At 64.0% G+C, this 26835-nt stretch overlaps 3 protein-coding genes across 4 annotated transcripts; all 3 read left to right on the forward strand.

Annotated features, from left to right (window-relative positions):
* The first annotated feature begins 2287 nt into the window (after positions 1-2287).
* Positions 2288-16016, forward strand: NDUFS2 (NADH:ubiquinone oxidoreductase core subunit S2). Of its 2 annotated transcripts, none has more exons than XM_067313561.1 (14): positions 2288-3333; positions 4976-5082; positions 7847-8037; positions 9573-9693; positions 10232-10344; positions 11052-11126; positions 11432-11509; positions 11883-11968; positions 12417-12536; positions 12769-12898; positions 13565-13660; positions 14066-14149; positions 15601-15658; positions 15824-16016. In XM_067313561.1, exons 2-14 carry the CDS (start codon positions 5034-5036, stop codon positions 15859-15861), a joined length of 1239 nt encoding a protein of 412 aa, XP_067169662.1. In that variant the 5' UTR covers positions 2288-3333; positions 4976-5033; the 3' UTR covers positions 15862-16016. The 2 variants fall into 2 exon arrangements, with proteins under 2 accessions (XP_067169662.1, XP_067169661.1); XM_067313560.1 differs by lacking the exon at positions 2288-3333 and adding an exon at positions 4792-4886.
* A 78-nt stretch (positions 16017-16094) lies between these two features.
* FCER1G (Fc epsilon receptor Ig) lies at positions 16095-20961 on the forward strand. Its single transcript, XM_067313580.1, has 5 exons — positions 16095-17001; positions 18247-18338; positions 18622-18669; positions 19224-19247; positions 20068-20961. The coding sequence occupies exons 1-5, from the start codon at positions 16941-16943 to the stop codon at positions 20122-20124; spliced, it is 282 nt and encodes a 93-aa protein (XP_067169681.1). The 5' UTR covers positions 16095-16940; the 3' UTR covers positions 20125-20961.
* A 2530-nt stretch (positions 20962-23491) lies between these two features.
* Positions 23492-26261, forward strand: LOC136994596 (intelectin-like protein). The gene is made up of 7 exons (XM_067313160.1): positions 23492-23570; positions 24319-24486; positions 24951-25198; positions 25329-25487; positions 25603-25723; positions 25815-25918; positions 26109-26261. Exons 1-7 carry the CDS (start codon positions 23492-23494, stop codon positions 26259-26261), a joined length of 1032 nt encoding a protein of 343 aa, XP_067169261.1.
* Positions 26262-26835: the final 574 nt, after the last annotated feature.

Raw genomic sequence — 26835 nt, forward strand, 5'->3', positions numbered from 1 at the left:
GTCCAGGAGCGGGGGTGTCCTGGGAGCAGGGGTGTCCCGGGAGCAGGGGTGTCCAGGAGCAGGGGGGTCCGGGAATGAGGGGGTCCCGGGAGCGGGGGGTTCCCGGGAGCGGGGGTGCCCTGGCGGAGCACCCCCCTGTCCCCCCGGGATGCGGGAGTCGGCACCCCCGTGGCACCCCCGGGCGCGGCCGGGGCAGCGGGAGCGCGGCTGGGTGCCGTGAGCAGGGCGCGCGGCTGTGGGGGCCATGACCAGAGGGCACAGAGTGGGTGCCCCGACTGGGGCGCACACCCGTGGGTGCCATAACCAGGGCACACAGCTGTGGGCGCCAGGATCAGGGTGCATGTCCATGGGTGCTGGGATCAGGGAACGTGTCCGTGGGTGCCGTGACAGGGTGTACGTCTGTGCGTGCCGAGACTGGGGTGCAATCTGTGGGTGCTGGGATTCGGGTGCCCAGCTGGGTGCCGTGACTGGGTGCACACCTGTGGGCGCCGCGGGGTGCACGTGTGGACGCTGCCATCAGGGAGCATGTCTGTGCCTGTCACGATTGGGGTGCAAGTCTGTGGGTGCTGTGACCAGGGTGCACATCAGGGGCTGCCCACCCAGGGCCTCAAGCTGCACTCGCACACCCAGCTTGCACACACTCACGTGCATGCATATGTCTGCACACAGATATGTGTGCATGCACACGTGCGTGCCCATGCCTGAACACACGTGTGCATGCACGCACATGCATGTGCACATGCAAATATACGCATGCACGGGTGCGTTTGCACCCACCTACGCACACGCTTGCACGTGCATGCGCCCCTGCACCCACCCAGCTGCACGGGTGTGCACACAAATGCACGTGTGCACGCACGCATGCACGCGCACCCCCGTGTGCGCCGCGGGATGCACGGCTCTGCAGGCAGCCTGGCGGGCGCCCTGCGTCGGGGGGTGCGATTCTGCTGCCTGCTCCCCCCGCCAGGCTGCACCCCCCCTCTGCCGTGGGGTGGCCCCAGGGATGCTGGGCTGTCGGGGTGGCCTCAGGGTGCCCCGAGTGGGTGTAGGGCTGGGGGCACCCCAGGGTGGCTCCTCCAGCCCCCCCCCACTCCTGGCACCCCATGCCAGGGGTCATGGTGGGAGTGTAGAGAGCCCTTGGCACCCACCCCCTCCTGGACCCCTGCCCCACAGCACCCACTGCCCCCTGCCCTGACCCACTGCCGATACCCCACTGCCCCCCATTAACCCCACTCCCCCATCCTGTCCCCTCCATCCCTCCTCATCCCTCCATCCCTCCCCATTCCTATCCCTCCATCCCTCTCCATCCCTCCAGGTCCCCTTTACTCCTCCCCATCCCCATCCCTCCATCCTTCTGCATCCCTCCCTGTTGCCTCCATCTTTCCCCATCCCTTCTGCCCATCCTCCCCATCCCCTCCATCCCTTCCCCTTCCCTCCATCCCCCCTCTGCCTACCCCATCCTCATCCCTCCGTCCATCCCTGTTCCCATCCCTCCATCGCTCCTTGGCCCCTCCAGCCTCCCCATCCCTCTGTCCAACAGCCCCAACCCCCTCCCCATGTCCGCTCTTCCCGGCAAGCTGGTCGCATGTGGTGTGTCACCGGGCTAAGTCACCCTCCTGTCCCCCGCCTCAGGGCCCTTCCGCCCCTCCGGCCAGCCGGGAGCTTGGCACTGCCAGAGGAAGGCCCGGAGTGAAGCAGGATGTGGGCTGTATCCTGCTTCCGCCCTGCTCGTAAAGGGGGGCCGGGGCCCTTCCTGCCTTGCCGCACGGGACCGGTGACCATCCGGCACCGCCGGCACCCGCCATCCCGCCCGGCACCCCGGCCCGGCTCAGGGTGCCCTGCACCCCACCACAGAGACGGGGGCCGGGGCTGGAGGAGACGTCGCCGGAGCCGGCCGGGACACGGGCACCGACCGCGCTGTCCCCAGCAGAACAAAGGGGTGACGCAGCCCCGGACAAAGGGTGCCAGTGACACCCGGAGCGGTGGCACAAAGGGCCTCTGTGCCCCCGGCACCGGAGCTGCTGCGGGCCCCAAGGCGCCGTGCCCGCGCGGGGTGAGGCGGGGCAGGGGTCCCACCAACGGGACCCCGCCGTCACCCCCGGTCCCAGCGTGGTGCCTGCACTCCTCTCCCCGTGCTGGGCCCTGCCGGCCTCCGAAGCGGCGTCGAGTCACTTTTGCAAACTGGGATTTTCCCAGCCGGAGCCAGGACTTGGCTGCGGAGCCGGCTCAGGGCTCCTGTGCTGGCCGGGTGCCCGTGCCTGTGAGTGCTGCTCACTGCCGGCTCGGCGAGCCCACCCGGATGGACTCAGCCACCTGGCTCCGGCGTTGCCGGCTCCAGCATCCGCCATGTTCAGCGACCACCGGCTCCAGCATCCGCCAGCTCCAGCGTCCGCCACATCCAGCATCCGCCAGCTCCAGCATCCGCCACATGTGGCATCCGCCAGCTCCAGCATCTGCCACATCCAGCATCCGCCAGCACCAGCATTGGTCACATCCAGCATCTGCCAGCACCGGCATTGGTCACATCCAGCATCTTCCGGCTCTGGCATCTGCCACGTGCAGCATCCGCCAGGCTCCGGCAGCCCCTGGCTCCAGCTGCAAAGTCCCCCTTGTCCCATCCCCTCTCCTCTAAACAAGGGAGAAACCCGCAGCACCGTGCGCAACCACAGAACACCCTGGTGATGGGCGAGTGCCCGGCTCGGCTCAAGGCTCTCCGCCTGCCATGGGTGCTGATGGGTGCCAATGGGTGCTGCCTGCACCCTGGCATTGCCCTGTCCCCTGGGGCTGCGGAGTCTTGTCCCTGCTGTGGCAAGGTCACGTCAGGGCCGGTGTGGTGCTCAGGGGTGTCCGAGTGCTCTGCATCACCCACCAGCAATGCAGTGACCTTGGAGCATCCCGGGCACCCAGGGGTGCAAGCCTGGGGACTCAGTGACCTTGGAGCATCCTGTGCACCCAGGGGTGCTGGCCTGGGAACTCGGTGACCTTGGAGCATCCCAGGCTCCCATGCACCCAGGGATGCCAGCCTGGGGATTCAGTGACCTTGGAGCATTCCGGGCACCCAGGGGTGCTGGCCTGGGAACTCAGTGACCTTGGAGCATCCCAGTTCCCACGCACCCAGGGGTGCCAGCCCGGGGATTCGGTGACCTTGGAGCATCCCGGGCACCCCAGGGTGCTGGCCTGGGAACTCAGTGACCTTGGAGCATCCCAGTTCCCACGCACCCAGGGGTGCCAGCCCAGGGATTCAGTGACCCCGGGGCTGACGCACACGGGGGCTCCTGGACAACCCCCAGCTTGGGTGTCCCGGGCTGAGCTCCAGTGACGTCAGGAAACGAGGTTGGGCTGGGAGCTGGGAAGGCTGGAATTGCTTGGGGGGGGGGAAGGGGCCGTCGGAGAGCGGGTTGGGAACGCCGAAGCCAAGGGCAGCCGGCTCAGGCGCAGAAGCTGGTCCCAGCGGCGTGCTTTCCCCTCGGCGCCGTGCCCGGTCCCACATCCTCGCCGCCGACCTCCTGCTGGGAACAGGCAGTTCCCGGCACGGAGCTGCCGTGCCACGCACACCCGTGCGCGCACACACACGCACGCACAGTTGCATGAACCTGGCGACGCTCCGAGCGCGCACGCACGCACGCACACGCGTGGGTGTGCAAACGGGCTCCTCCATGCGCCCACGCCGGGGCGTTCGTCCCGCGGGCGCCCAGCTGGGTGCTGTCAGCCCTGCCGGCACGGCGGGCGCCCGTGACTCACGCCCGGGATGGGGAACAGCCGTGACGCGAGTCACCAAGCCACCGGCAACCACTGGCGTCACCCACTCCGGAGCCCGGGACGGTGACGTCAGCGGGGCCGCGGGGCCGGGATGACTCCCAGGGCCCCGGGGAGGCCGGCAGGGGACGGTGGCAGGCGGACGGCCGGCGGAGCGCGCGGCAAAGGCTGCTGGCAGGGCCGGGCTGTCCCCGGTGTCCCCGGGGGGCAAACGGGATGCTGGAGCCCTGTCGGCCCCCTCAGTGCCAGCGTGGCACCCAGACCCCCCCCCCCCAGCACCCACGTGGCACCCCAAACCCCAGCACCCCCCAGCACCCACGTGGCACCCCAATCTCCATCATCCCCCAGCACCCACGTGGCACCCCAATCCCCAGCATCCCCCCACCACCCCCCCAGCACCCACGTGGCACCCCAATCCCCAGCATCCCCCCACCAACACCCCAGCACCCACGTGGCACCCCAATCACCCCCACTCCCCCAGCACCCACGTGGCACCCCAATCCCCAGCACCCCCCAACCACCCACATGGCACCCCAAACCCCAGCCCCCCTTGCTGCCTTGGCAGCCCCCGGGGTGGCCGCAGGCCGTGGTGAGGGGAGATGGGGTGTCGCGGGACGGGGACGCTGGGTGGGAACGGCGGCTGTCACAGCTGGGTGACAGGTTGTGCCTGTCCGGAGGTGACGGGTGGCACCTGGGGCTGGGACGCGTCCATCCCTGGCTGTGGCCAGAGATTTCGGGTCCCTTGTGGGCTGCAGCGGTGCGTGGGGTCAGACTGTGCCGGGGTCAGCACCCACGGGGCCCGGGGGTCCCGGCAGCTCGGGACGGGGTGGTTCCCTTAGTAAAGATGGCGACGGAGCTCGGCCTCGACGCGGGCAAAGCCGTCACTCCGCCGCCGCGGATTTTGCCCCTAGTCAGTATGGCGGCGCGGGAGGGGGTCGGGGCCCGGCTGGCCCAGCCCGGCCGCTTCTCGTGCCCTCACCAAACATGGCGCCCGCGCCGGCGGCGGCGACGCCGGGGGGGGGGCGGTGCGTGCGCGTGCGCACTGCGGCGAAGGGCAAGATGGCGGCGCTGCGGGCGCTGTGGCGGCTGCGGGCACCTTCAGCGCCGCGGCTGGGGGCGGCCCCGGCCAGGTGAGATTGGGCCGGGGCGGCGCGGCCGGGCGGGCGGCGGCGGCGGCGGCGGCGGCGGCCGGGCCTCACCGGCGTGTGTGTGTGCGCAGGGCGGCGAGGCAATGGCAGCCCGACGTGGAGTGGGCGCAGCAGTTCGCCGGCGCCGTCATGTACCCGAGCAAGGAGACGGAGAAGTGGGTGCCGCCGCCCTGGAACGGTGAGCGCCGGCCCGGGGGGGGGTCAGGGGGGACCTGGGGGTCTGGGGACACCGGGGGAGACCAGGGAGGGGGGCTCTCGGGGGGGCCCTGGGCCAGCGTGGGACTCCCTGGGTGCTCAATGGGTGCCCCAGGCCCAATGGGTGCTGGTGGGTGCTCTGGGTTTCATTGGGTGCTTGCTGGGTGTCCTGGATCTGGGGGGGTTGCTTGTGGCTTGAGTGGGGGCCTGATGGGCCTGTGGGTTCCTGTTGGGTGCCTTGGGGTCCTGGGGACCTGGTGGGGGCCTGGTAGGTGCCCTGGGCTAGGGGGGTACACAGCGGGTGTCCCAGTCCTGGTGAGTCCTTGGCTGGCTCCCTTGGTGCTGAGCGGGTGGCTTGGGCTCTGAGGGTGCCCTCGTCTCAAGTGAAGGTCCCGTGGGTGTTGTGGGGGCCTTGGCCTCTTGGATGCCTGGTAGATGCCAGGTGGGTACTCTGGGCTCGGTGGGTGCTTGGTGGGTGCCCAGAGCCAGGCTGGGCCCAGTGGGTAGCTTGGGCTTGGACAAGTATCTGTGGCTCAAGTGAGGGTGTGATGGGTGCTATGGAGTGTGGTGGTTGTTTTGGTGTCTTGCCTATCCAGTGGGAGCCCAGTGGGTGCTTGGTGGTGGCCCACAGCCAGGTTGGGACTTGTTGGATTGACTGGTGGGAGCCAATGGCTCAGTGGGGGCTTGGTGGATGCCTGGGGCTCAGGGGGTGCCCGCTGGAGGCCTGGTGGGTGCCCAATGGGTGCTTTGGGCTCCTGGGTGCCCAGGTTCTGGTTTAGCTCAGCGGGTGCCTAGTTGGTGCCTGGGGCCCGGGGTTGTGAGTCTGGGGTGACTGGGGTTTGTGCCAGGCAGGGACAGTCAATGCCTGCCGGGGCCCTGAGCACCGGACCAGGCTGACCCCATGGGTGAGGGGACACCCAGCTGCCAGAGGGATGAATCCCACCGCTCCCAATCCTCCTAGGATGCTCCCACACCTCCTGTAGGACTGGCATCGGGCAGGGCCCCACGGTGAAGCCCTGGCTGTGCCCTACAGGGGCACAGAGAGGTTCCTGGCTGGCCCCGTGGTCGCACGACTGCCCGGGAGCCACGCGTGTCTGCTAACCAGCCGCTGCAGCGCTGCCTCGCTTGAGCATCGCCGCAGGGCCGGCGAGGCCTTTTCCTGGAGACGGCGCAGAGAAAGTCTCAGTGGGAAGGGAGTTTCCGGGTCTGTCGCTACCACTGTTCATGCTGCCAGTACTTACGAGAAAGATGTTTTGTGCAAAACGGATGGATTTTTGCTGCTCCTGTGCGTGTAACGGGCTGATATCTGGCAGACGTAGCAGAGCGGGAAGGAGCTGCTGAGCTGGATTTGAGCGTGGGCTGGTTGCCTTGGGGTCTTGGAGAGGTTTCTCCTGCTCTTGTCCTTAGCAGCATGAATATTGGCAAGGGAGAGAAGGAGCAGAATCAGGCTGGGGAGTCTTCAGGCAGAGGGACTGTAGCCTAGTGCTGCCATGAAGAAGTCGGTATCAAATAGGAATGAGGCGGTTCTGTTCCTTCAGCAAAATTTTATCAGCAAGGGTAGCTGGTCACTGGGAGGACCAAAGGGAGGGAGTTCTGGGATCTCCACAGCTCAACAGCAGCCGCGCGGTCTCATCTGAAAGACTCAATGTAGTAGCAATGAAAGGGAATGCAGAAGGATCCCTCCGTCTGTGATTTTGGAGATTGGCAGAACCGGTGACACTGGACTAATCTGGTTTTATTGTAGGGCAGCCTGTGCCCGCGTTGGCATAGTTTGGCCAGGCTGGTTTGGCGTCGTGGGGGCGAGCTCAGCACAGGGGTGCTATGGGTGCACGGACGTGAGTTCCCTGGGAGCTTTAGCCTCATCTAGGATGCTTTGGGCGAGACGGCTGAGTGTGGTGATGCAGCATGGTCAAGGCGGAAATAGTGGTGAAATCTCCTCAGCTATGCGTGTGGAGATCCCTTGTACCTTGCGGTGACGTAAGCTCCAAAGGGAATAGCCCACAGCTGCCAGACAGCTGGGACACAGCTGGTCCCAAGCTGTGTCCTGTGTTGCGTGAAGCGCAGTGGTGCTTGTGGGCCCAGCTCCGTCAGTGCAACGTCCTATAGCTGCGCACATGGGACAACTTCCCCTTGCAGCAGCTCCAGGAGCAGGGGGTGGAGGGAGGGTCTAGCTCTTTGCACTACCAGAGCTGCTGTGAGAAGTTTCTGCATTGGGCACGGGTCAAATTTTGAATATTTTACCCTTCAGGAACCTCGTATCGCCATTTTGGCTTTGCAAGACCCCCGGGCCCTGGGAAGCGGTGCTTTGGGAGGTGCACTGGTCTTCCTCAGGCTGCCCTGCCGATCTCTGCTGGGGTCTGAGTCCCTTCTGCGAGCGCAGCTCGGGAAGCCGTTTGGTGTGCTCGGCGTGCCAGGAACAGCAGCGAGCAAGGACTCAGCGTCCAAAAGGCAGAGTCGAGCCCTTGGACCTACCCCACAAGTCTTGTGTTTGGCTAAGATGGGAACCATCTGTCGGGACGTTGCGTTCCCCATGTCCAGCCAAGCGCTGAGCTTGGCTGAGACATCTGTGCTGCGTACGACCTGCAGGGCCGAGCGCGTTTGCGCTGCTGGAGAGGGCTGAGGGCTGTCCTGTTCTCCTGCTCTGCAAAATACCTTGGGGCCCCAGTGCTTCTGAAGGGAGGTGGACATTTCTCCCTGCCTGGAGATGCGTGCTCTAACCTGACTCTCCTCCTTGTTCCCCTGAGCAGACAAGGACCCTCCGGCTCAGAAGAAGGTCTCTAGTTTGACAATAAACTTTGGGCCGCAGCACCCAGCTGCCCATGGGGTCCTGCGGCTGGTCATGGAGCTGAGCGGGGAGACCGTGAAGAGGTGCGACCCACACGTTGGCCTGCTGCACCGAGGCACTGAGAAGCTCATTGAGTACAAGACTTATCTCCAGGTAATCTGCAGTGGGGCTTGGAAGGTCTTCTGAGCCTTTGAGGTTTCCTTTTGTGGAAGAGATGGCCTGAGAAGCGTGCCTGGGGGTGTCCGAAGGGAGCACCCCATGTTTGCACTGTGGAGGAACCCGATGCCGAGCCTTTCCTGCTTGTATTCTGGTTCGATCAACAGATCGGTCTCCCTCTGTGTCCAGAAAGGAGCTCCCAGCTTAGGGGTTGTTTTTTGTCTGTGAGATGCTGCGAGGTCTTCAGTAAAGTGTTAGGAAAGTGGTGAGGAGAGCCAAGGTATGTCCCTTCCCGCCAAGAGTAGGAGAAAACCAGGCTGTTTGTCTGTCTGTGGCCATCTAATCAGATACGTCAGCAGCCTTCTGGAGCATTGGAAGTAGATTTAATTATCTGTCAGATTTTGCAGCGGCGTTTGTAAACAGAGCTCTGCAGATTTATCATCCCAATCAGATCTAACCTTTCCGCCAGCAGGAGGAACAGTGCTTGAAATAATCCAGTCCCAGGAAAAGGGGAGCAGCAGGGGACGGGCAGGGAGCCGGGAGTGTGAGGCACAGGGCCAAGGCGATGTTGACCACTGCGGCTTTGGAAGAGCGCCATGACAGCTGTGCTCAGCTGCGCAGAGCTGTCCCGTGGTGCCTGCCGGACATCGGCACCGAAAGAGTCGGTTCTCAGCAGGGGTGGCTGGCATGTGCCATGGGAGTCTGTGGATGCCAGGTGGAAATGTAGCCTGCGTCCCCTGTGAGCTGGGCAGAGCGGAGCAGCGCTCCCTTTTCCCTGAGGTAGCTCTACAGATCAGAGAGCCTGGAGCTCTCACAGGACACACCAAGCTCATGGCGTCAGTGTGAGCCACAAAACTCTCGCAGAAGGACTTTCTCCGTGTTTTCCTTCATGCCTCATCCCGAGGAGAGGGTAGTCTGTCTGCAGGGAGGGACACCCTGCTTGCCTGCCCGGGGCCGGAGATTTTGGGCTTTCTTTGTGGCTCGTGTTCTCTGGGAAAATGGAAAAATCTGTCATCGTGCTCCAACCTGCCCAAGCCAACCTGCAGCCTCGCAAAGCTCCAGGAGCTGTCTGGGCTCTGTGCGTAGGGTAGCATCCGGCAGAGGACTCAAGCGTGTTTCTCTCTGTCAGGAAGGCCTAGCGGGACCTGTAGCTCTTGGTTGGCATTTGACCAGGAAAATGCTATGGAAACTGGGGCAAATCCCTGCTGGGGACTGTCACCAGCTGTGTGCTGGAGGGATACCTCTTCCCTGGAGAGAGCTGAGGGGTGGTGGGAATGCCCAGAGTGCTGGGCAGGGCATGTCCGAGGCCTGTCTGCTCTGCTGTTCCAGCTGCGCTCCTCCTGCTCTCTGCATGGTTGTGCTGCATGTATCCCTTCCAGGGAGGGCGAGGCAATGGGCGACCTGAGGCTGGTGTCCGTATCTGAGCGCTACCCGAGTTGGATGAAGCCTCCGAGCGCTCCTGGTAGTCCCAAGCCTTCGCTGCGTGGTTTCGAGTGCAGGCCGCAGCTCCTCAGGAATGTTTCTCTTGGCAGGCATTGCCCTATTTTGACCGTCTCGACTACGTGTCCATGATGTGCAATGAACAAGCCTACTCTCTAGCTGTGGAGAAGCTGCTCAACATCCGTCCGCCTTTGAGGGCTCAGTGGATCCGAGGTGAGAACGATCCCACACACCTCTGGATCCTTTGTGTGGATGCTCCAGCTCCTGTCCCAAAGGCGAGCGTTCCCATGAGCCCTTGCCTTGCTTCTCTGCTCTCCTGTGGCACTGTCAAGGCCTTGTTTGTGAAGGTCTTGGCCGTCGCGTGGGCAGGGGAATCCCACTGGTCTATCCCTGCTTGGCAGCCACAGATGCCTCTGAGGAGGAGGAATGATTCCTGCCCTGCTGCGTTCAGTTTGGGGGCAGCTGGGTGATGCCCTGCCTGTAGGAATGATGAGGGGAGGAGGCCTCCTTCTGAGCTGGGACGTTTCTCCCCACTTCTCCCACCTCAGTGGAGTCAGGGCTCTGCCCCCAGCTTTCCAAGGCCAGTGAAGACCAGCTCTCTGCTTTCCACTGCTTTGATGCCTCTAGGCAGGGGCAGACCCTGTGTCCTGGCCGGCTCAGCCCCAAGTGTCCCTTCCCTGGGGGGTGGTGCGGGGACTCTGTGCAGGAGATGGGGGTGCTCGTCCCTCTAACATGCCATCTCTGCCTCCAGTCCTCTTTGCAGAGATAACCCGGCTCCTGAATCACATTATGGCTGTCACCACGCATGCACTGGACATCGGGGCCATGACCCCCTTCTTCTGGATGTTTGAGGAGAGGGAAAAGGTAAATGCCAGGACAGCTGTACTGAGAGCCTGCTGGGGCCCGGCAGAGCTTCCAGCCCTTCTCTGGGAAGGCCACTCTACTCACAGGGCGGCCAGGAAGAGGACGGGAGATCTCCCTGTAGACCTGCGAAGGGCAGCCTTGCCCCAGAAGAGGGTGTTTTGAGCCTTAGGTCCTAAAAGGGGTTGTGCTAAGGAGGAATTACTATGGGGAACCAGCTACCAGACTGTGGTTTGGCCTGCCTGGAGGTTGCAGACCTGGAGTTTTTGATCCCCTTGGGGTTTCTTTCAGGACAGAGCACTGTGGGGGGTGAACTGCTGGAGGATGCTGTAGATCTGACTTCAGATGTGGTTGGAACAGGAGTAATTTCAAGGGAGGCCGGGAGGCCACAGCCACACTTGTAGGCTAGGGTGACTGGCTTATGACCATCGGATGGAGCCAACCATCCCTCCTGCAAAACCTTTGCACACTTTCTTGTTCACTGGCCACTCTGAGAGGGGCTTTAGTGAGTATTTTGCAGCAAGAGCCGTTCTTGCACAAGGTCCTAGAGCTTTCCATGAGGAAAAGCTATGTCTGCGATGTCGTGGGGGTAGATTTGGGGCTGAGCGCTACCCACAGACGTGGGGTGAGTGCCCTGTATCTTCCTGTGCCCTCGGAGCCAGGGTGCCGTGTCATGCCTGGGTGCAGCGGGCTCCCTTCTCTCCCTGCAGATGTTTGAGTTCTACGAGCGGGTCTCCGGGGCTCGGATGCATGCCGCCTACATCCGACCTGGTGGGGTGCACCAGGTAAGGGCTGCCGTGCTGCTTCCTTCGGCCTCTGCCGAGCTGTGCCTCGAGCTGCCACACGCTGTGGGAGCCCGATCGCTCGGCATCGCCTGCGAGCTGGATTGGACTGGCAGGTTGTCACCGCTGGTGTTGGGCCTCGCTGGGATGCTAGAGAACGGCTCCCTGCAGACCCTCTCCAGTCTGGCGGAGATGTGCAGGGCCATCCCCGTGTCCCTGTGCGGGTGACTGTCCCTCCAGCGCCTCCCAACCTGCAGCCTTGGTGCCACTGGCTGTGCACGGACTCATCTCGCCCTCTTCACGCACAGGACCTGCCCCTGGGGCTGATGGACGACATCTATGAGTTTGTGAAGAATTTCTCCATACGGATAGATGAGGTGGAAGAGGTGAGGCTCTGGGATGAGCAGCTCCATGACATGGGGACAGGAGCTGTGTCCTGCTTGAAAGCTGGGAGAGAAGGATGATTCCCACTTCCCAGCACCCTGAGAGCTGTCGTAGGGGAGTGGCATCTGTATGGCCTGTCCCCGCTCTCCTCTGGGCATGGCCAGCATAGGCTTATTCACCCAGTCATGCAGTGGCACAAGTGCCAGTAGGTCGAGCTGGCTGGCACCACATGATAGCTAAAAGGCACATCCAGCACCGGCGGGGCTAAAAATCTCTGCCAAGAGGAAGGGGACTGCACAAGGGAGGAGATGGCAGGGGGCAGCCCTACCTTAACTTGGTGCTGCAGATGGGCCACTAACATCCTGCTGCCTGCAGATGCTCACTAACAACCGCATCTGGAAGAACCGCACAGTTGACATCGGGGTCATAACGGCGGAGGAGGCTCTCAACTACGGGTTCAGGTAGGTCTTGTGGTCTGGGCATGCTTGCCGAGGTGGCTCAGCTTCCTGCCAGGGTCGAGCTGTGTCTTCCTCCCTGGCCTGGTGCCAGGCGGGTGGCTGAAGGGGACAGGGAGGCCATGAAGGAGATATGGGGATGTTGTGGGCTCCCTCCTTGACTCTGGAGGGTAGATGCCAGCCCCTGCCAGGCCTCCGGACAGCCCCAGAAGGATCAGAGTTGAACCCAGAGAGCTCAGCGCTGACTGCAGAAGTCCCAAGGGCTGATCAGGCCTGCCTCAGGGACTGATGACTGTCAGATTAGTGCCACCCAGTGGCTGCAGTGTGGCTGGAGCTGTGACTCTGTGTCCTGCTGTCCCTATGCGCCTGCAGTCCCTAAGCCATCCTTCTGGGAGGTCCTGGCTGCTGTGGACCCCGATGTGTGCCTATCACTCACCTGGTTCTCTTTGCCCAGTGGGGTGATGCTACGGGGTTCAGGGATCCACTGGGATCTGCGCAAAACCCAGCCCTACGACGTATATGACCAGGTGGAGTTCGACGTCCCCATCGGCTCTCAGGGCGACTGTTACGATAGGTACGTGGTTTCCCGCTCTGTGCGGGACATGTTCCTGGCTGGGCAGGGTGCTGGGGGACCCTCTGCAGCGTACTGGGGCCTTGGCAGGGTTAGACCTCCTCCGTGGATCAGTGCTGGAGCCATGGTTTCCCCACGGGGTGCTGGTCCTGAGTGGCATGGGGTCTCTGCCATGGCTCTGGCAGCCCGGCAGGTTGCCTACTTCGTGGTTGAGTCCTTCTCTCTGCCCTCCCAGGTACCTGTGCCGCGTAGAGGAGATGCGCCAGTCTCTCCGCATCATCCTTCAATGCCTCAACAAGATGCCTGAGGGAGAGATCAAAGTGGACGATGCCAAAATCTCCCCTCCAAAAAGGGCAGAGATGAAGGTAAAAGCCATATTCCTCCCCTACCGCCCCATCCCAACGGGCCATGCTGCTGGCGCTTGGTGACGACACAGGCGCTCAGCAGTGCAAGGGGTAGGCTGAGGTCTTGCTGGCTGCATGTCAGCGCTCATGCTGGTGAGCAGGAAGTGTGGTTTGGTATCACGCTCCCGGGCTGAAGTTTTGGCCTGTGACATCTGCCTCTGCATCTCTCCCTGCCCCACTGGGCAGGGGGGAGGTGTTGTGCGGATGTTCAGCTGGGGGATTGCCTGGCCTCTTTTGCACCTCGTCCCCTCGAGCCAGCTCTGGCCACGCGTGGGTGGGGAGGAAGGCTTTGCGCTGGGCACTTCTGAGTGCAGGTGAGTTTGCTGCACCCATCTTAGCTAAAAAGCAGCTTGTACTGAAGGCCGGGGCCTGCTGTGAGCCAGTGAGAAGGAGATCTGATGGGTCCTGCCCTGCCTTATCACTTCAGCTGCCCACGTTGTTATCGCTGTTGGCCCAGGTTCCCATGCCTGAAGCTTCGCTCTTTGTCAGCAGCCGTTGTGGAGCGGGCAGGAACATGTGTGACATTTTCTGCCTGCCTCTGTCCCCGGCATGCACAGGGCCACGTGCCTGCCCTGCCGCAGGCGAGCTGCGTGGGCCCTCTGCCGTGGTGACCTCCTCTCTTTGCAGACCTCCATGGAGTCCCTGATACATCACTTCAAGCTCTACACGGAGGGCTACCAGGTGCCTCCTGGAGCGACCTACACGGCCATCGAAGCCCCCAAGGTGCCCGTTCTCATTGCATAGTGGGGCAGTGGGCTCAGTGGTATGGCTAATCCCACCCTGACCAGCGCCCGGCACTGCCAGGGGGTGGGAGAAGGGTGCTGGCTGCATGGGGTGGCGGGTGCCTGTCCTGGTTGGCATTGTGCAAACAGCCGCTGCTGGCTGACCCTTGATGCTGCTGGGGACTTGACAGCCGTCCCGTCACCGGGTGGCTGAAGGCTACAAGAGGCTTTAGGCTTCTTGCTACCCAAATCGCAGACGTGTGGGCCATCCCATCCCTTGGGTCTCTTCTCTCACGTGAGACTGGTGTTTGCTGGGCTGGACACAGCCTGTGTGGCTGGGATACTGAGCTGCAGCCCCTTGACAGTGTCGCTGCTTGTCATCAACTCTCTCCCCGTGTCCTTGCAGGGTGAATTTGGTGTCTACCTTGTCTCGGATGGCAGCAGCCGCCCCTACCGCTGCAAGATCAAGGCGCCTGGATTTGCTCACCTGGTAGGCGATCCAGTGCTGCCGTGTGGCTGGGTGGGCCGCGGGCGACGTAGCCTTGCTGTGGGGCTGGAGGACTGGGGGCAGTTGAAGACGTGCTGCTGCAAGGGTGTGATTTGGGCTGGAGCCACCGCAAGGCTCCTCCTTTGGAAGGAGAAAGAGGGGGATAGTTCCAGCCCGCTGGACAGGCAGGTTGGGATGCCCCATGTGTTCGGCCTTGGCTGCATCTGGTGCTGCCAACCCAGGACTCCTTGTGGCCATGTTCCTGGGGACAAGTCCTGGCCAGCCTGGCTCAAAGCAGAGGGATGTCTCCAGGGAACTGGCTGTGATCCATGTGTCCCTGGTCCTTGCTGGTCAATGGGATGTGGCTTGGCAGATGCTGGCTCTTCCTGGGACGAACTTTCTTCCCCAGCTGTCTGCGCTGAGCTCACTCCAAGCGCAGCCCTAACCCTGGAGGCTTGGGCAGAGGCCAAAGGGCTGTCGATTGCATGTTCCCAACGTCAGCAGTTCCTGGTGCAGCTCTTCCTGGTCTTGTGGAGCCCTCCAGGCAGCATGGTGCTTGGGGAGCTGTTGGCTCAGACTGAAGGGAGCCGCTGGACTGCAGGAGGCGGCGAGTGTTGCCAGGATTTAGGGGGGCCGCAGCTGTGCGTGGCGGAGCCAGCCAAGGCCCTTCCCTGCTCCTTTGGGACATGGTTGCTCCTTTGGGCCCCAACTGTCCCTTTGCTGCTGCTTGCTCCGAGGTTTCTCGTGCTTCTGCTGTTAGAGCTGGTTTCCTTTCTCTGCTGATAGCTGACCACTTCCTTCCCCGAAGAAGGGGCCCATGCTGACGGGGGCTGCGCACCCTCTGCTGCTGGACCCCTGCTCCGGGATGTGGGAGCTGGGCTGCGCTGCCCGTGGGGACCAGCCCTGGGGCCTGAGGCTTGCTGCCGGCACCGCACCCCGCTCCGGAAGTGGTGAGCGAGGCTGGGCAGTGCTGGGCCCCGCTCTGCCCCTGCGCTAGAGCTCGTGCCGTTGCACAAAGCCTGGCCTGGGCCAAGGTTCAGGAGATCTGTGCCTCAAATTTGGAAACCTCAGCTTGGGTGAGAGGCAGGGACCTTTCTCGTTGGGGTGAGCAATCTGCAGCTCCTAATGGTTAGTTGTAGGATCAACCAAAGCCGCGCTGGCTCCGTTCCTTACCACTTCTCTTCCTGTGCCGCCTGTATGGTAGATGTGACAGCGGCTGGCAGGGAAGGGCACAGCACCAGGTCAAGGGTGCTGTGCACCCTCGGGAAAGTCCTCAAGAGTCCTCCAGAGCACTGTCCTTGTCACACCTCGCCACGTCCCAGGACAGAGGCCAGGGTGATGGCTTGTCAAGGGGCTCCCTGAGCTTTGGGCAAGGCTCAGGTGCCCCTGATCCTCGTCGTGGCAGGGGAGGAAGGCTCCAGGCTGACATGGGTGCTCTGTACTCTCTCCCCTAGGCCGGACTGGATAGGATGTCGCGGGGCCACATGCTGGCAGACGTTGTGGCCATCATCGGTACGTTTGGCTCCTCGGCCTGAGGCTTGAGCACTTGCAGCTGCATGGCTGCGCAAGCCCCTCAAGCTACTAGTTCTTACTGGGGGGGTTCCTTCCCTGCTCTTGGGGGCTGGATTAGGGGCCTGGGGTTTGAATCTGCCCTAATCTCTCTCCTCCTCTCGCCAGGCACACAGGACATCGTCTTCGGAGAAGTGGACCGGTGAGGTGGTGGCCCTGTGCCAGCCCCGCTGCGCCTGTCCTATGCTGTGTGTGCTGCCCCGTGTGCAGGGGTGCCCCAGACTCTCCCTCCTCTGCCTCGCGCTCTGCGTTCTTCATCTGAAGTCAAATAAAGACAAAACTGTGTCCTGCCTGTTGCTCAGCTCGGAGCTGGCACCTCTGTCCCTGCTGACACCCTGCCTCAGCCCTCCACCTCCAGCTGAAACTGGGTGAAACCCTGCTTTTTCTCCCTCTTCCCATGTGAGGCTTGTGGGCAAGAGCTTCCCTTCCCTCTCTCGCTGGCTCCTGGGCATGTCCTCCATCCCCAGGAGGATCCTCCCCAGAGGGCAGTTTCCCTAGCCTGTGGGAGACCGGAGGGAGACTTTGTGGGATTTTGCTGGAGTTGTTCTGCCTCCACTTCCCCACAGCTGCCTCAGTGCCGTTGGGCTGCGGGTTGGGGTTTTCCCCACCGCGAGGCCTGAGGCTGGTGGAGGAGCAGGCTTTGAGCCGGCTCCTCTCCTGCAGCATCGAGTTGTGCAGAGCCGGGGCCAGGCCCTTGTCTCCCTTCCCTGGCGAAGCCCATGAGAGGCACCATGGTGGCTCAAGCAAGGCCTGACTCAGCTGACAGCTTCCTCTTGGGTGACAGCAGCGATTCCTCAGTGTGTCAGAGCCCCAGAGGGTGGGAAGTGGGGTTTGGCTGGGTACCAGCTAGCACCATGCCCAACGAGGGTGCTGCCATGGGAGAGCCAGGCCCGAGGGTGTTTGGGGCTGGGTGTTATCAGCTTGGCACGCGCTGCTTAGGGCCAGCTCACGTGGCCCTGAAAAATGCTTGTTGCCCTTTCCTGGAAGAGCAGTCAGCCTCCATGGCCTGGCGAGTTCCCTAACGCAACCAAGGTCTGAGAAAAGGAAACGGTGCTGGGCTTGGAGGGCGGGGGGGGCAAGGGAGACGTAAGCCATGAGTGGAGGAAGGCGATTGCTGTGCGGTTACGGAGCCTTCTGCTGACTCAAACGCAACACCCCGGCCGGCCGGACACTGCGCAGCACCGAGCGCCGCCGCGGAGGCGCGGGGGTCCAGCTCGGCCAGAGCATGGGGATGACCGCCCGCCTTGTACTCATCTTGGTGCTGCTTCTCCAGGCCCAAGCAGCAGGTATGGGGGTTGGTGGGGTCCCAGAGGCCAGGTAAGCACCGTTGGCTTCGGGGTGGGGAGGGCCATGCCTTGTGCCGGGAAGGGAAAGCGCCTGGAGGATGCTGTTGAGGCTATTTAAAGGCTCAGGGCCTGGGCTACAGACCCAGAGTGGGTCCATGTCCCTCACTTTGGCTCGTTCAGTGCTGTCCTTGCCCTTCGGTCAGTACCTTTGGGGTGAGACGGGCTCCTCCAGGATCCATCCTATTGCCCAGGGGGCTGCGGATCTGCTGGCACCCTCCAGCATGGAGACATGGCCATGTCTTTGCCCTGCCCATCTGATCCCCAGCGGCAGCAGCGGGGCGGTGGAAATGGGTGTCTGGGGTGAACAGGGGTGGCTGTGTGTGCTGAGCACCGCAGCAGGGAGCCTGGGTGTCCTAGTGCAGCTCCGTCACGTCTCACTGGCTGGTGATGCTCCTGCCAGCCTGGGCTGTGGAGCTGCACCAGGGCAGGTAAGGGCTGGGGATCCCAGCACCCCTGAGTGCCTGGGGGGGGGCTCAGCTTCCTGCAGGGAGCAAAAGGGGATGCCACCATGGGGGAATGGCTCAGCACCCTCCAGGTACCTGATTTCACTTCCAGTCTGGGATTGGAGCTGGTTGGTGGCACACCCTGGGTTTCGTGCCTTGCACCAGCTGTCCCTGTGGGTTCAGGCACCACCTGGCTGGGGTAGACCTGTTGCCTCTTGGAAAGGACGGTGCCACCTGCGAACCTGCCAAACTGAACCCGTTGCAGCTCCGTGTCCTGCTCAACACGGCAGCGGCGATGGGCTCTGCACCCCCGTCCCAGCCCTCGCTTGGGGTTTTGCACGCTCACGTCTGCCTCTCCTCCGCTGACCCCACTGCTATTTCTGTGCTAGCCAGTGCGGGAGGCGAGGAGCTATATTCAGCCTGGCCTCGCAGCTTTGGGTTTTAATGCTCTTGCCGAGACGTTGCAGAGCTCAGAGGGGGGGCTGGATCCTGCCCTTTTGCAGCCGCCTTTCGTGGGGCTGGGCGAAAGGCAGCAAGGAGCCGTGTCCGGCATCGCCGGGGGGCTGCTCGAGCGAACGTGCAAGAAAGGTGATGTCTGGATGCGCTGGAGCTGAGCTGTGGGCTTGGGCTCGGGCTCAGACACAGGTGACGGCAGCCAAAGCGCCCGGTGCACGTGCGGTGCAGCTCGGGTTTGTTGGCGACGCCACGTTCGGGGCTCCCATGCTCTTTCTGTCCTCCCCAGAGGCCCTGATGGAGCCGGAGTTGTGCTACGTCCTGGACGCCATCCTCTTCCTCTACGGCATCGTCCTCACCATCCTTTATTGCCGCCTGAAGGTAAGCAGCCGGCCCGCGGTCAAGGCTGCATCCGCGCTGCCACTGATGGGGCCAAGCCTCTGCCCCTGCCCCTGCCCCTGCCCGCGGCACCCGGAGGCTGCAGCACCTGCGTCCGGGTGAATCCCGGGCTCAGGGTCCCCAGCAGTGGCTGTGGCAGGGAACAACGCCCCCAGCGGACCCCCCTTTTTCGGAGGAGGGGGTGCCCGTGGAGACTTCAGCGAGTGCCAACTGGGCGAAGAGCCCATCCAGGGTTTTTTTCCTTCCTTCTCCTTCCTTCCTGCAGGTCCAGGTTCAGAGAGCATCCAAAGACAGTTCCAGAGAAGGCAGGGAGGTGAGGTGCTTTTCTCCATGCTCTTCTTCATCTCCAAAGGGCCCAAACCCTCCGTGGCCCTAGCCCAGAGCTGAGGGTGCGAGGGAGAGAAATCAAGGGGTTTTGGGGGGTTGGGGCACCCCTGGGCGAGTGTGTTAGGCTGGGCTTGTCCCCAGGGCAGTGGGTTTTTTGCAGTGCCCGGACACGCCAGCAAACGGTCCCGGTCCTGAAACTGGGGTGGAAAATCCCCAGGTGGAAAATGAAAGGGAAATAGTGGGGAACGGGAGCAAAACTGAGCCAGGGAAAGTCACGCCTGCCCCAAAGGATCCCAGGAATCGGCACATGCTGGGCTGGGGGCAAAGCGAGCCCGAGGCGTCTCCCCGCTGGCGCAGGAGAAAAAGCTGCCTGCGCTAACTCCCATTTCCACTTCTGCTTGCGGCCACGGCGTGGGCACAGAGCGCGGGGAGGGTGGAGGGCTGCTGGGGAGGGGGTGGCTCAGCTGCGCCAGGGCGGAAGCGGTTTCTCCTCCTTCCCGATCCGCCGTGCACAGCTCTCTTTCTCTTTCTCTTCTGCAGCAAAAAGGAGAACACATCTATACCGTAAGTCATCCCAGTTTGCTGCCCCTTTGGCCCCGCACAGGGCGGCTGATGCTGTATCCCATGGGTGCTGTATCCCACGGGTGCCATATCCCACGAGGTGCTATATCTCAGGGGGTGCTGTATCCCATGGGGTCCATGTCCTTCAAGTTGCCTATCCCATGCGGTGCCCGATCCCACGGGGTCCATATTCCGTGGGGTGTCATATCCTATGGGGTGCTGTATCTTGTGGGGTGCCCAATACCATTTGGTCTATATCCCTTGGGTGCTGTATCTCATTGGGTGCCCTATCCCAAGGGGTCCATATCCCACAGGTGCCATATCCTGTGAGGTGCCATATCTCATGAGATGCTGTATTCCATGGGGTCCATGTCCCACAAATGCCCTATCCCGTGGGGTGCCCTATCCCATGGGGTGCTGTATCCCATGGATTCTGTATCCCACAAGGTGCCATATCTCATGGGGTCCATATCCCGTAGGCACCCTATATCCCATGGGTGCTGTATCCTATGAATGTCATATCCCACAGGGTGATGTATCCCATGGGTGCCATACCCCATGGGGACCATACCCCATGGGGACCATACGGTGCTATATTCCATGTGTGCTGTATCCTGCGGGTGCTGTATCCTGCAGATGCTGTATCCCGCAGGGTGCTCTATCCCATGGGTGCCATATCCCAGGGGTGCCATATCCATGCAGGCAGCCAGCAGTGGCCACCTGGGGACACAACAGGCAGCCTCGCTCGCTCCGATGCTCCCGGAAGCGCGTGGCCCGCGAGGCTCCCACGACCCCCCATCACTGTCTCCCCTCTCCCGCACAGGGGCTCAGCATGGAAAACCAGGAGATGTACGAAACCCTCGAGCCCAAAAGCTCCTAGGGGCCGCGGAGTGGTGCAGACCCCTGGCATCGCCGCGAGGGCTTCCCCATGCCCCAGCCCTCCCCACCGCCTGCTGCGCCAGGCACGGCTCAGCCTCGCCGTTTCCAACGCAGAAGAGCTGCAGATGTTCCTCCTCAACCCTTGCGCTTGGCACTGACCCCCGAAATAGCTATCCCCAAAGGCCAAAGTGGAATCCGTTGCCCTCTCCATCCTCTGCGCTCTCCTGGCCGGATTTATTTGGGGGAGGTTGTAGCAGCATGACCATTCATCCCCGTTGGGGTTTTCCACCCTAAAATGGGCTGCTGAGCCCCGAAAATCCACATTTACAAATTCTGCCATAGAAAACCTTGTAGCCCCCTGCAATGGGGAAGATGGAAACGGTCTCCCGAGAAAAGTATCGAGTTCCTCGGCCAGGACTGAGCTGGGAAGAGCCAGAGGAAGCTCTTGGCCTGGGGACTGGCCAAGGGAGATGTCCCCGGGTGTCCCATCGCGGGGCAGAGGTGATGTGAGGGACACCTCGGCCCGAGCCTGCCGGGCTGCCTGCACCTCCCCAACCAGGGGCGTTCGCCTCTGTGGGTTGTGAATATGGAGCTGGAGTCTTTTCCAGGTGGGAAAAGGCCAATTTTCAGCCCTGGCTCTTTCACATCGCCAGGGCACCCCAAGCTGGGCAGAAGAGCCCTGCAGAACCCCCAAATCCCTTCTTGCCGTGAAATGGCCCTTCCTAAAGACCAGCACGTCTGGTGCCGGCATCTCTATTTAAAGATGTCCCAACAGCTCCCATCGTAACAGGATACTTTGAGTTTTCGAGGAAATAAAGCTCTTCTGGAATCTCTCTGATGTGCTTGTGTGCGTTTCCTCCTATTAAAACTGGAATTACAGAAAACGACCAAAAAAATGTTTCCCTGCGCAAACACCCGGTGTGGGAACCGGGGAAGTTGCCGGGAGTTTCAAGGGAAAATGGAGAGAGCCACCTTCCCCTCCGCTGCACCCCAAAAGCTGCTTTCCGGGGCCGCACCGAGGGGGGAACCCCTGGTAGTGCCGTGCCAGGAGCCCACAGCACCTGCCGGCCGCTCTTCGCCGTGAGCTATTTGGGGCCCGGCCACGTGATTTCCTCGCCGCCCCCGAGAGTGCCGCAAAAACAGGATGCGCCATGGCGGGCTGCGAGCGCCGATAGGGACTCTCTCTGGGCGGAAGAGCGGGGCGCTGGCCACATCCCTGCCCCGGCGTGGGTGCCGCCACCCTGGGAGCTCCCCGGGGTGCCCCGAGCGGTGTCAGGCTCCATCCCGGGGCAGAACGGCACCTTGCACCCAAACCAGGGCGAATGCGGGACTGCTGCGGCGCTTCGGGGTGTGGGAATGGCCAGGGAGCGTGGGGCAGGTCCCAGCTCCCGTGGCGAGGTCCCAGCACCCACAGCAGCATCACTGCACCCTTGATGAGGTCCCAGCACCCACAGTGAGGTCCCAGCACCCACAGCAGCATCACTGCACCCTTGATGAGGTCCCAGCACCCACAGTGAGGTCCTGGCACCCACAGCAGGGCCTCAGGACCCACAGGAGCATCCCAGCACCTTGGTCAAGGTGCCAACACCCACAGCAAGGTGCCAACATCCCCAGCGGGGTCCTGTCACCGCAGTAAGGTCCCAGAACCTTCAGCTGGGTCCCAGCACCCACGTCCTTGGGGAAGGAGCGTGCAAAGGCTGGAGGAGGAGCGCGGCTGGGAAATACTCCTTCAGCAGGAGAAGAAAGCAGCCCCGGCTCCCTGCCGGGGGAAAACACCACGTGCTGACGTGAACCGCTCCCGATTAATGTTCCCAAAAGGCAAGCTGAACCTTGGATGAGGAATTTGCCGGCTGCAGCAGGACCGATGCCGGGAGCTCTACCTCTGAGCTTAAAAAAATAAAATCTCCAGCAAACCCAGGCCAAGGTGGGCTGTAAGGACAGCGCAGGGCCATGGCTCTCCCCATGCTTGGGCATCCTTGGGCAGCCCAGAAAATGTTCCATTAAATTCCTTTGCATCCTGCTGAACCTGCCCCATTGTGACTGGGGCAATTAAAGTGTTTTGGCAAGGGATAAACCCTGATTTGCCCCTGTTATCAAGCTGGGACAAAGCCGCATTATTTCCACCTGCTGGCAGCAACTCCCACTACAACGGCGAGGCCGACGGCGCGGCGCTGTGCAAACACGGCTCCCCGCCAGCCAGCTGCCCCAGCCCCGACAGCCGGGCAATTCGGGATCAGCCAAGACCAGGGGCCAGGACAGTTGGGCGTTCACAGGACATTAAATGATGCCGCTGTTTAAGGGCAGCCCTGTCCATCCTGGTGGGTGCGGGTAGCTCCGGGTTGGTGTTTGCTCATCCCAAGCCGCTGGTGGTATTTAAAGCCATGGGCAGAGCCCACCAGGCTGCTGCTCTGCCTGCGCCACCAGCTGTGGGTGCCGGGTCCGGCCTCGAGAGCCTCCGCGCCGGTGAGTTGGGCCCAGGGCAAACAGCGTCTGCAGCCCCACGGGGGGTCGGGTTGGGGCAGGTCCCGGGGCTGGAGACCTCAGCACCCTGCAGGCAGGTCCCAGGGCACCCTGGTCCCTGGCCCAAGATGTTCCCTGCACCCATCCTCAACGTCCCGCTGCTGCCGTCACCCAGGGCACCACGTCCTCCTGCCACGGGACGCAGATCTCCGCAGGGTGCCTGGTGCTGCCCCCTGCTCCCTGTGCCCCCTGCCCTCCCCAGCTCTTCCCAGTGCCTTTCCCATCTCTTTCCATCCCTCTCCATCCTTCCCATCGCCACCATCCTTCCTGTTGCTCCCATCACCCCCATCACTCCCAATGGATCCCCATCACTCTCCATCACCCTCCCATCCCTCTCCATCCCTCCCCATTGCTTCCATCAATCTCCAGCCCCCCCCATCGATCCCATAGATCCCCTAGATCCCATTGATCCCATTGATCCCGATGATAGTGCCCATCCCTCTCCATCGCTTCCCATCGCTCCCCCTTGTCCCCCATCCCTCTCCATCACTCCCCATTGCTCCCATCAATCTCCATCAGTCCCCATCACTCCCCATTGCCCCCATCCCTCTCCATCGTTCCCCATCGATCCCATCAATCCCCATTGCTCCCACTGCTCCCCATCCCAAGCCGGTGGGTCCCACACCAGCACCCCCACCCCTGTGCTACCCCAGCGCTCCCGCCAGCCTCCCCCCGCTCCCGCACTGCTGATGCCCCCGAGGCCGCGGCTTTGGCCCTGGGGCTCCAGTGCCCGGGGGCTCTGCAAGGGGCTGGTGGGGCCGGGCTGGGCGAGGGCCGCGGCTGCCCCGGCCGAGCCCCAGCGTCTGCGGCAGCCGCCACCGACCGCAGCGCTGCTCTGCCAGCGCCCCATGGAGCCGCTCGCCGCCCTGCCGCTGCCGCTGCTGCTGCTGCTGCTGCTGCTGCCGCCCCCTGCGCTGCCCAGCTGTGGTGAGGGGCTCCCGGGAACCAGGGCTGCGGGGCCGGGGTGCGCGGGGGGTCGGGGTGCACAGGGGGTCAGGGTGCACGGGGGTTGGGGCGTGCGGAGATGGGGTGTGCAGAGGACTGAGCTGCATGGGGGACTGAGGTGCATGGGGTGTTGGGGGAAGCGGGGTGTGCAGGGGATCAGGGTGCCCGGGGGACCTGGGTGTTCAGGGCATCGGGCTATGCAGGGGATCGGGGTGCGCAGGGAATGGGGGTGTTGGGGGGATCAGGGCCCATGAGGAATTGGGGTGTGGGGGTGTCAGGGTGCATGGGGAAGGGGTGCACAGGGCATCGGGCTGCATGGGCAGTCAGGGAGCGTGAGGAATTGGGGTGCAGGGCAGATGGGGGTGCATGGAGGATCGGGGATGAGGTGCATGGGCAATGGGGGTGCGTGGGCAGTCGGGGAGCATGCAGGATTGGGGTGCATGGCAGATTGGGGTGCACGGCGAATCGGGGTGCACGGGCAGTCGGGTGCATGGGTGATCCGGGCACACAGGATCAGGCCGTGCAGGGAATGAGGGGCACGTGGGGAAACGGGGCAGGAGGGGAAGGGGGCAGTGAAGGGCTCTGGGGACACAGCAGAGCCCCGGGTGCTGATTTTGGGACCCTGCCCGGACACACGCGGTGCCCGGGAGGCCCCAAGTTGGGCGCGTTGCCACCTGCCCGTGGCGGTGGCGGTGGCAGTGCGGGTCACGACGGTGCTGTCTGCACGCAGCGGGTCCCAGCAGCACGGCCGAGCTCAAGCGGGCCCTCCGCACCGTGCTGGATGAGTGGGAGGACACGAGCTGCTCCTGCCAGGGCGTCCCCGGGGACCTGGGCGCCCTCAACGCCACCCTGCCCCGCAGCTGCAAGGACATCAAAGCCACCCACAGGGCGGCCAAAGGTGAGCGGTGCCGGGGCTGCACCGGGAGCCCTGCGGCCTCCACCCCACGGCGCCCCGTCCCATCGCTGAGCTGGGTCCCCAGGGCCACCGGCCGCGCTGCCCGGTGACACGGCCGGGGAGCCCGACCCAGCCCAGCCCAGTGGCCCCAGGGCTCTGCCAGGACCGGGGGTCCCATCCCGGGGGCTCCGGGAGGCCTCGGCTCTGGCCCGGTGCTGGCAGGGCTCTGGGCACCCTGGGGCCAGCACTGGTGGGGGGTGGCTAGTGCCAGCGGGGATGGCTCGTGTCAGCAGGGGTGGCTAGTGCTGGCTGGGGGTGGCCAGGGCCAGCAAGGGGTGGCCGGTGCCAGGGGCAGGTGGCCGGTGCCGGGGGCAGGTGGCCGGTGGCGCCGGGGGGCAGCGGGCAGCTCCCGGGGCGGCAGCAGCGCCCAGCACCGGCACCGGCTGCCCCGGCCCCGCGCCCCGCAGACGGGCTCTACACCCTGCGCACCGCCGACGGCGAGACCTACCAGACCTTCTGCGACATGAGCACGGCGGGGGGCGGCTGGACGCTGGTGGCCAGCGTGCACGAGAACAACGCCCACGGCAAGTGCACCGCCGGCGACCGCTGGTCCAGCCAGCAGGGCAGCAGCCCTCTCTGGCCCGAGGGCGACGGCAGCTGGGCCAACAACTGCACCTTCGGCTCCGCCGTGGGCGCCACCAGCGACGACTACAAGGTGGGCGCCCGCGGCCAGTCGCCGGCGGCAGGACACGGCACGGCACGGCACGGCGGGGCGGCTCGGGCAGCGGCGGTGGCGATGGCCCCGTCCCATCCCGTCCCATCCCAGCGGTGCCGCCCTCCCGCAGAACCCGGGGTACTACGACCTCAGCGCCAGGGACCTGTCCGTGTGGCACGTGCCCAACCGGGCGCCCCTGGCCGAGTGGCCCCAGCGGGCCCTGCTGCGCTACCGCACCCAGAGCGGCTTCCTCGCCACCGAGGGCGGCAACCTGCTCCGCCTCTACCAGGTACCGGCGCCCGGCCCGGCCCCGTGCCAGCGCCTCCCCACGCCGAGCCTCCGCGGTGCCCGCGGGCTGCTCCGGCGCCCCTGCCCACACCCGGCATCGCCTCCCGCCCTGCCAGAAATACCCTGTGCGGTACGGCGCCGGGCAGTGCCCATCCGACAACGGCCCCGCCGTGCCCGTCGTCTACGACGTCGGCTCGCCCGAGGTCGCCTCCAGATACTTCTCGCCCTACGGGCAAAGTGAGTGCGCGCCGGTGGGGCGGCTCGGCTCGCGCCCGTGGGGGCGGCTCGTGCCCGCGGCCCCGGCTCCTCACCGGCTCCTCTGCGCCAGGGGAGTTCATCCCCGGCTTCCTCCAGTTCCGCGTCTTCAACAACGAGAAGGCGGCGATGGCTCTGTGCCCCGGCATGAAAGTCACCGGCTGCAACACCGAGCACGTGAGCACGCGGCGGGCCGGGGCTGCGGCGCAACGGTGCCGGCACCCTGCAGCCAGCACGAGCTGTGGGTGACGCCACTGCCACGTCCCCCCAGCACTGCATCGGGGGCGGTTTTGGGGTGCAACAGGTATTGGCACCCTGCGGCTGGCATGAGCTGTGGGTGATGCTGCCGTGTTTCCCTCCCACCCAGCACTGCATCGGGGGCGGCGGGTTCTTCCCCGAGGCGAGCCCGCAGCAGTGCGGAGACTTCCCCGCCTACACCTGGAACGGCTACGGGACCCACACGGGCTGGAGCACGTCGCGGGAGATCCTGGAGGCCGCCGTGCTGCTCTTCTACCGCTGAGGCCGCGGGCGCCGGGCTCTGCCGCAGGCGCTGGGCTCCGCTGCAGGAGCTGGGCTCTGCCATGGGAGCCGGGCTCTGCCGCGGATGCCAGGCTCCGCCACGAGGACCAGGCAAATAGAGATTGCTCCAAAGCGAGTCTGGCTGTGTCCAAGTCCTTTTGGGAGCCTCCAGCGAAGGAAACCTCTGGCAGAGGTGCCCGTGGCCCAGAGCGGCGCTGGGTGTTCAGGGATGCTCTGGGACCGGCGCTGGGGAATGGGGACAGGTCCCTGGAGCCGTGCCGCCGAGTGCCAGCCCGTGCATGAGCTGTGCACCCATCCCGAGGAGATCTGCCGGAGAGGTGGAGGGTGCCGGCGGCGGGCAGCCTTGGGGGACCGTCCCGGAGCGGCTCAGGGATGGGAGCTGGGACCCAACAGGGACCTGCTCCGGGTGCAGGACTGCAAGGGGCTGGGGATGCGCTGTGAGAGTGGGGAAATCCCGGTGACGCGGTCCAGGGGTGGCTAGTGCCAGCGTCCCCGTGCTGAGGGGACTCACAGGGCCCCTGTCCCACCTGCCCCATCCCACCTGCCGCACATGG

Source organism: Apteryx mantelli, chromosome 31 (assembly GCF_036417845.1).
Source record: "Apteryx mantelli isolate bAptMan1 chromosome 31, bAptMan1.hap1, whole genome shotgun sequence".
Lineage (NCBI taxonomy): Eukaryota > Metazoa > Chordata > Aves > Apterygiformes > Apterygidae > Apteryx > Apteryx mantelli.

Excerpts from the sequence above, each read along its gene's own strand:
- LOC136994596 (XM_067313160.1), top strand. The coding sequence starts at position 23,492 with ATGGAGCCGCTCGCCGCCCTGCCGCTGCCGCTGCTGCTGCTGCTGCTG. Across the intron at positions 24,487-24,950 it reads CACCCACAGGGCGGCCAAAG|ACGGGCTCTACACCCTGCGC; the intron begins GTGAGCGGTGCC and ends CGCGCCCCGCAG. Across the intron at positions 25,199-25,328 it reads CCACCAGCGACGACTACAAG|AACCCGGGGTACTACGACCT; the intron begins GTGGGCGCCCGC and ends GCCCTCCCGCAG.
- FCER1G (XM_067313580.1), top strand. The coding sequence starts at position 16,941 with ATGGGGATGACCGCCCGCCTTGTACTCATCTTGGTGCTGCTTCTCCAG. Across the intron at positions 18,339-18,621 it reads TCCTTTATTGCCGCCTGAAG|GTCCAGGTTCAGAGAGCATC; the intron begins GTAAGCAGCCGG and ends TCCTTCCTGCAG. Across the intron at positions 19,248-20,067 it reads AAGGAGAACACATCTATACC|GGGCTCAGCATGGAAAACCA; the intron begins GTAAGTCATCCC and ends TCTCCCGCACAG.
- NDUFS2 (XM_067313560.1), top strand. The coding sequence starts at position 4,816 with ATGGCGGCGCTGCGGGCGCTGTGGCGGCTGCGGGCACCTTCAGCGCCG. Across the intron at positions 10,345-11,051 it reads TGTTTGAGGAGAGGGAAAAG|ATGTTTGAGTTCTACGAGCG; the intron begins GTAAATGCCAGG and ends CTCTCCCTGCAG. Across the intron at positions 13,661-14,065 it reads CGGCCATCGAAGCCCCCAAG|GGTGAATTTGGTGTCTACCT; the intron begins GTGCCCGTTCTC and ends GTGTCCTTGCAG.